The sequence below is a fragment of the Lonchura striata genome, chromosome 8 (genome assembly GCF_046129695.1).
Source record: "Lonchura striata isolate bLonStr1 chromosome 8, bLonStr1.mat, whole genome shotgun sequence".
NCBI lineage: Eukaryota > Metazoa > Chordata > Aves > Passeriformes > Estrildidae > Lonchura > Lonchura striata.
Genome location: NC_134610.1, coordinates 24119210 through 24126970, shown reverse-complemented (window position 1 = coordinate 24126970; position 7761 = coordinate 24119210). Strand labels below are relative to the sequence as shown.

Below are 7761 nucleotides of genomic sequence, written 5' to 3'. Positions count from 1 at the left end.
TGATTACTTTGCAGTTGAGATATTTATATGCCAACAAAGAAGACCTAAGGGACAAAACCAAAAATGATATAATTACTAAAAGCTTTAAGCAAACATAAACCTTATGTGGTCATGTGATTCAGAAAGGCAAATTGGTGATGAATGCATTTCAGTAAAAGCTGTATTAATGGCTTGATGCAAATTGAAAATGGATTGCATATTTAACAAATATTTCAAATATACTTTAAACATGACAAAGTAATAGATAGAAATAAGCATCAAAAAGTTGTACCATGATGACTTTTAGAATGTGTTTTAAACCTGTCTTCTCAGCTACATAATAAGCAGCTTGGTACTGTTTTTATGGAATTATGAAAGAAGGCAAAGGCCTTGAGAACATGCATCATCTCATGAGCTCTTGGCTGGTTTGACTGCAACCAACATTTTGCTTCTACAAGGCTAAACATCACAGGATACTCTAACATGCGGCTTAAACCGTATCTTGTATCCATCAGCAAAGGGCAATGTTTTCAATGTATTGCTTTATTTCTCAGAAGGACAATTACATTTGTATTGTTACAAACATTAAAGATAGAGTTAGTGAATTTCTTATTTAAGAATATCCTTTTCACGCCCTAGCAAGCCACCATGACATTCGAAAACTTTATAGATGTACAAGTTTAGCCCTTACAGACTCAGAAGCGTGTTATGAATGGGAGTTGGCCCTGCACTCTAATGTGATTGTCATCAGTGAATCTTACAGCAGCTGAGTAAAGCTGTCATACTTCCAAAGAGTAAAGTCTGTAATTTATAGAGCAAGAGTAAAGTGGTCTTCCTCCTCTGCATTCAAGCTTTGAGGATGAGGGATGACTGCAACCTTTCTGGGTATTCCTTCTGCACTGGCCCACTTGATAGCAGATCTGTTCTAGTACGAGTCAGTACCAGACTCCAAGTCACTGTTTTGCTTGAATGCAATGTTTTGCATTCTTATGAATGAAGGGTACAGCTGAGTGATGCCTCCACCCGGGTTTATGGCAATAATCTCTTTTGCAGCAGGAATGCCAGCATGGTTTTTACATTAAGGGTATGTCAGAGTCACAACTTGTTAAAGACAGCCTTTTTAGTATGGAAGAGCTATTAGAACTTCGTGTCGTAGTTTTCTGAAACTAAGTAATAGCAATACTGTTAATGATAACAGAAAAGGGGAAGACGTGTGACTCTGACAAGGAAAATTAATTTCTGTAGTGGGAGCGTTCCTTCCTCGGAGAAGTAACTGAGGAGAGAACAGCGCTGAGATGCCCGAGTGCCTTCGGGCCGCTGTTCCCCGCGGGCAGCGCACCAGACGCGGTGCGGCCGGTGCCGCCCCGCGCTCTGCCGCTGCCGGCAGCCGAGCCCCGCCGTCCCGCCGCTGCCGGCCGAGGGCCCGGCCGGGCGCCCTCCCGCCGGCCCCCGGGCGGGGCGGCCCCGCCTGCGGGGCGGGGCGGGCGCGGCTGGGCCCGGCGGGCGGCGGGCGCTGCGGCGGGGCCGGGGCGGAGCGGGGTGCCGGCTCGGGGCCGGGGCGGAGCGGGGTGCCGGGGCGGAGCGGGGTGCCGGCTCGGGGCCGGGGCGGAGCGGGGTGCCGGCTCGGGGCCGGGGCGGAGCGGGGCTGCCGCCGCCGCCATGCCGGGTGCCGCCGCCCCGCTCGCCCGCCCGCAGCGCCGCGCCCGCGCCGCGCCCCAGGAGCGGCGGCGGAGGGTGGCCCCGCTGGCCGCGGCCCCGCCGGCCCGGGAGGGGGACGAGCCGCTCCTCAGGGGCATCTTCGAGATCGGCAAGAGGAGCTGCGACGTGGTTCTGAGCGCCCGGCGGCTCCGCTGGAGCCCCATCCTGCCCGAGAGCCCCACAGGTGGGACGGGGCAGGGCGGGGCAGGGCTGTCCGCCCGGGCCGGGGCGGGCTGGGCTGTGCGGCCAGCGGGGACAGGCGGCCGGGGCAGCGCGGGGCAGTCACCCTAAGCCGGGATTGCAGTAAAGTGCTTAAAGGCAGTGCTGTCGGGCACCTCTGTTCCCTTCGAAGTTACTTTGCTGACTGAAAAGAAAAAGAAATTGTTCATAATGCTTTGAGTGTCTTGTACCTGAACCAGCTCTCTCTGGCAAGAATCTTGTCCTCTTGGTGGGTCATACGAAAGGGACAGAAGGTAGAGAGCATGTTTTTAAGGCCTCTTAGCCCCAGGCAGAGCAGTAAGAGGATTTGATTTTGTTTCTACGGCATCAACTTTTCCCGGCTTATACTCTTTGGCAGCTACGGGAGCTGCCAAGTAGAGCACAGAGGAGAGTATGGTTTTGCGGGATGTGCCTGAGTTTTGTGATGAGGCTTCTTTTGCCACGTCGTTTCTCTGTGGTGTTCACACGGGGACACACTGAGAAAGTGTGGTTCCAGGATTTGATCAAGTGAAACAAATTATGTACAAAAGTTTAAGAAGCAAGGGAATGCTGCTTGAACGTATCCAAATAGATATTTTTCTCCTAGAAACTGTGAAAGCATATACATAGTTGTAAAACTGCATACACCCTCCTAAACGTGCTTGTTTATTTCAGTGACCTCCCAGTGTTTGCAAGAAAGAGGAGTCAAAGTTGTTGTATTCAGGAATGCAGTTTCCAGGCAGCGTGTTTGCCTTCCGGGATGGCATGGTTAGGTTGTCGGGCTTTTTATAAGAGTGTTGGACAGAACTTAAAAAGTTCCTATAGGTAAGATCTCATCGCCATGGAGTCAGCACTTTGAGAAGCAAAGAAGTAGTCGCAGATGAAGTTATTATGGTTCATTTAATGTAAGCATGTTGGGATACCGGAGCTACCGAAATTGAACAAATAAATACACAGTCGTGCCCTGCCGCTGACTCCTCTCTCTGCACAGTGTAACCGAGTTAATGCAGTGCTGCCCTCACACTTAAATACCTGCACCACTGAGTTCTGACTGCCTTCAGCCGGTGTGGGGACACAGTCCCTCCTCTTGGGGAGCCAGTCTGGTGCCTTGTGTAATGCTGGTACTTACTGCTGAAGGCTCTCTTCCTTCTCATTTGGGACTATCTGCAGGTCTCTGTGTATGTGATCTGTAATGTGATTTATTAATTATTTAGTTCTGTGTGTAGACCTCTAATATGAGTGTCACTTTACATTTTGCCTCCTTTAATGTAGGTTGAATTGCCATATATCAGGAACTAGGTCTGTAATTGTCTTGTAATCATCATCATTGAAGGATATTAAGGTTCAGACAGGAAGAATAGATTCTGGTGTATATTGCCCCATTCTTCCAGGGATGGGGAGTATATTCTGTGGTTTGGGATTTGTGTGTTTTTGACTTTTTGTTTGTTTGTTTGTTTGGCTGGTTTGGTTTGTTTGTTTTCCTAGGAAAAATTAATCCCTCTCAGTTGCTACTTTCATACAGGCATCAGAAACTTTTCATAGCTCCTGAAAGGTAATGAAGTATGCAGTGCCTACAGTCAGACCTATAGCAGATGGCAGGACTTCAGGAGCCCTATGGAAAGCAGCACTATGAAAAGCTGCTGCCAATTTTATCAGGATTTGGGCTTTTGCTGCACATGCATTAAATATATGCTGAAACTTCTTTCTCTGACAATTTGGTTTTATGCATTGAGCTGCTGAATAGTTTCATTTTTGAGAGGCTGCAGTTGCAGCAGTCAAATGCAAATTCTGGAACTTGAATACTTTTTCTCTCCCTCATTCTTGGCTCCCAGTAGCACTTACCCTGGGGTGTTCTGTACTGGTGCTGGGAGGAGCCATCTGTGGTAGGGTCTCATTCGTACATACGTACAGCAGTGGAGTGTTCAGAGATGGCTAACAGCTCTCTGGACAAGTCTTTCCACTGGGATTTGGCTTATGCATGTTCTCTCCAACCCAAAAGCTTCATAATGTAGCTTGCCTGAGGCTCTGGGAGGTCAAGCCAGGTCTTCACTCTTTGCAAGTGCTGCTGAATGTCACTTGCTTGGACTCATATGTAGCAATTCTTCCTATTTGAGGGAAAGGTCTTTCTTCTATGGCAATTGCTGTAGCCTGTCAAAATCAGAGAACTATAAGGTAGTTGCTTTGTTCCCTTTTTCCTAATCTCCTATCCCCCATAGTTCTCTAGATGAATTCCTGTCTTGCTGAAGTTGTCGTTTGTCATCTGCAGCTCCGTGGTTCCGATTGTTTGTTCTTACACGTGGTAGGTTGTGCAGCCTTGGCTCCTCCAGATTCTACCAGAGCTCAAAGCTGCAGCTCAAAGTTCCCAGACAAGGGACATCTGCTGTGCCTGGGCCCAGGCACATCACAATGATGTATGTGTAGTTCTTCTCCGCTGTGCTGTTCCTGGGGGGCTCTAGGCAGCCTGATTATCCAGAGGACTTCCTTCTTTACTCTGTCCTGGCGTTCTGCAGCTTCTGTCTTCAAGAGGCTTTTGGCCTATCTACCTTCAATTATTCAATATCTAAACTGACCTCTTCTTTCTGAGAAAATTCTTTTTTTGTGTCAAACCATGACACTACCCATGCTTGCTGATGATTTTTGATGGCTTTCTTCATTGCTCACTCTACAGCAAAGTTCCTACCTCTGAAATAAGCATGACCCATTATGAATTTTGTGTGTTATTTGTTATAACAAAGCTTATGGCAGAAATGAGTCTTGGGCAGGCAGCTGGGTGTGGAGCCCGAGGGAGTGAATGTGTCAGGTGGGAACGTGGACAAGTGTGAGGCTCAGCTGTCCCCTTGGAAAGGCTGCAGCTCCAGCCTGGGTGTGCAGCTCAGCTGAGCCTGTTCTCTCCCCTGGGGGCACAACCCCTCTGACCCGTAGCTGGTCGCTTGCTTTTAACAGTGCCCTGGATGCCCCAGTGAAAAGCAAAGCTCACAGTCAGTAGCTGGTAGTTTTTTTCTCTAGCTTCTTTCTATGTGGCATTCCTATGCTATAATAATGGAAATTAAGAAAAATACAAGACTTCTCTATTGATATTCCAGCCCTGAACTGTGGAGGTTTTCATTTGGAATGCTGCTTCAAAACTATAGCAGATAAAACTATGTTAAGTACAGATTTGAATATTATATGTGATTTTTCAAAGTTCCCAGAAGATCATTTGTATCCTCTTTATGCATATGATTTTTTTTTTTTTTGTTGCTAAATAAAGACTTTAATTCTGATAATTTTTAAAGCCTCCATCATGTTTTTAAAGTTTGCTACAGAGTTTCTAAACTGACAATAATTGCAGTTTTTCAGCAGATTTCTGTCAGGAAGTGTAACAAAACTGGCAATTGTCCAGTGCTTTACCAGTATGCAAAGCCTGGAGGATTTTGATCATCCTGAAAAACTTTTTAAGTGTAATTTCTTGTGTGTTTAGTGTACTAAACTGAATGGTATATTAAGTCATTATCTGACTGACAGCTTGCAGGTGGGGCTGACTAAATAGTCAGGATAATAATAGTAATAATCTGGATAAAACTTGCTTTTTTAAGTATAGGTAATTGAACATAATTTCTAAATTAATTAAAGAACAAGGAAATAAGACCTTGGAGTAATCCAGAGGTCAATGTACTGTTGAATATATATTTCACGATGAACAAGATAAAAATAAAAAATATATACTTTATAATTAATTAAAACGAATCAATGTATTGTTTAAGTATACTAGTCTTATCTGTAGTATGCTGTAGTTGTTGTTGATATTAATCTAAAATATAGATTTACAGATATTCTATGTAAGTGCAGCAATAGGGAAAAAGAATCACTGATGTATTTCAACAGTGAAAGAGTCAGCAATAAAGGACTTAAAATTAATTCCGAGTGCATAGTGGCCTGTTGCCAAGGCTATTTAGGAACAGATGTGGCTGAAATAGATACCAATAGTCTGTTTGGGATCTCTAAAGTAAGACATCTGTCAGTCTATCGGTCAGTCAGGAACAATGGCAGTGGAAACTAGCTGTTACAAAAAGTGAATTACTGAAGTTCCAAGAGGACCGAATTCCAAGCTTTTGGTTCTACTTCTGATATGTAGAGAACATATTTTGTCCAAGTGGCTCACCTGCTACCCAAACAGAAGAACTATTTTAAGGAAGAGAATTAAAAAATATGAAGCGTAACTGAAAGTGAGGTATTCATGTGCCATGTTAATACATGGATTAAAACATGCAGTTTTGAACAATCCCATGGTGTCTGAAGTTATAAGACTCTCAAATCTTTTCCCAGGAAGTCTGTAAAATTAATGTATTTTAGAAAAATGCTGCATGAAGCTGCAAAATAATCTACTAATCTACAATTTATTGTGGAAATGGAAAAATATTTATGGAAGGAGTCTTAAAATTTGTTCTTTATTTCAGGGGACTGTTTTGTTTTTTTCCTTTATTGAAGATCAGTTCATGTGTTTGTGGTACAATTTATGTTGTTTCATTCTTTCTGTTCTTTCTTTTATTTCACACATTGATGCACCTCTTTGCTTACATTAAAAAGGGCTAACATCTTTTGGAGATCTGATAGGGCCTTTTATATGCACTTTAATTCTCTACCTCCAAAGAGAGACATCAGATATTTAAATATTTGTTCCAGGAAAAAAGTTCCTTTGCCAGTTCTTGAAAATTATATTTGTGTCTTCAGGTTTGGATACACAGCAAGTGTTGCCTGCATTAGTGAGTTGGATTCTGATGCTATGGGAATTTGAATAACAGGATTTATTTAGCTTTCCTAGAAAGTAACCCTTCTTTATGGTCTTTTTAATGCAAAACTTTCTGTTTATGAATTTGTGGCTCTTGTAGGCCATCAACTCAGCAAGTTTTAGGCTTGGATTAAAGTGATGGGCTTTTTTTTTTGTGGTTGGGTTTTTTTCCTTTGTTTCTCCTGTAGCACTGTGTAATGATTAAGTCTTTTCCATGTTCTGTTATTACAGCTAAGGCTGTGTTTTGCTTTATTCCTCTCCTCCTTTCTGCCTGGGGAGTGAGGCTGGTGCCTGGCTGGGTGCTTGGCACGTTGTGCATCATGGGGCAGTTGGCACACCAGGAACAAGCCAGGCGTGGCTGGGGCTGGGCTTTGGCACTGAGCAGGGGGATCGAAGGATTGATAGGAGGGAACTGAAGGAGTGATAGTTGGGGATTGGAGGATTGATAGGTGGGGATTGGAGGATTGATAGGTGGGGATCAAAGGATTGATAGGTGGGGATCGAAGGATTGATAGGTGGGGATCGAAGGATTGATAGTTAGGGATCGAAGGATTGATAGTTAGGGATCGAAGGATTGATAGTTAGGGATCGAAGGATTGATAGGGATCGAAGGATTGATAGGTGGGGATTGGAGGATTGATAGGTGGGGATTGGAGGATTGATAGGTGGGGATTGGAGGATTGATAGGAGGGGATCAGGGGGCAGTCAGGAGCTCTGTGTGGGGGTGAGCTGATGTATTGTGGGTGCAGGGGCTCTGGGGCAGTGCCCCGTGGGTGTGGGAGGGATTTGTGGGTACTGTGGAGAGGGTGTGAGTGAAGGGAGGGGATGCTGGAGCTGTTGCTGGGCAGACAGGGAGACATACAGGGTGATGCTGTGGTGGGAGGGTGTGTGCTGCAGGGTGAGGAATCACTGGGGAGTTAGAGGAGACATAATAAGGTAATAAGAAGTAGAATGTGAATTTATTAAAAAAAAAAAATCAAGGTTCTGTAATTTTCTTGTTCACAGCGTAGTTGACAACTCTTGACTATGCCTTTTGGGCAAAGGTGTGCAAGAATCAATTGATGGTCCTGCTTATAGAACATGATGGAGAGAATCCAAAGGTGTATATCAAAAAAAAG

General features: G+C 44.7%; 1 protein-coding gene across 1 annotated transcript in view; it reads left to right on the top strand.

Moving 5' to 3' along the window:
* The first annotated feature begins 1638 nt into the window (after positions 1–1638).
* The window catches only part of CERKL (CERK like autophagy regulator), a 51939-nt gene continuing 45816 nt past the window's right edge, over positions 1639–7761 (top strand). The window contains exon 1 of the mRNA XM_031505397.2: positions 1639–1861. Within this exon, the coding sequence (XP_031361257.2) occupies positions 1639–1861 (223 nt within the window). The remainder of the gene's footprint in view (positions 1862–7761) is intronic.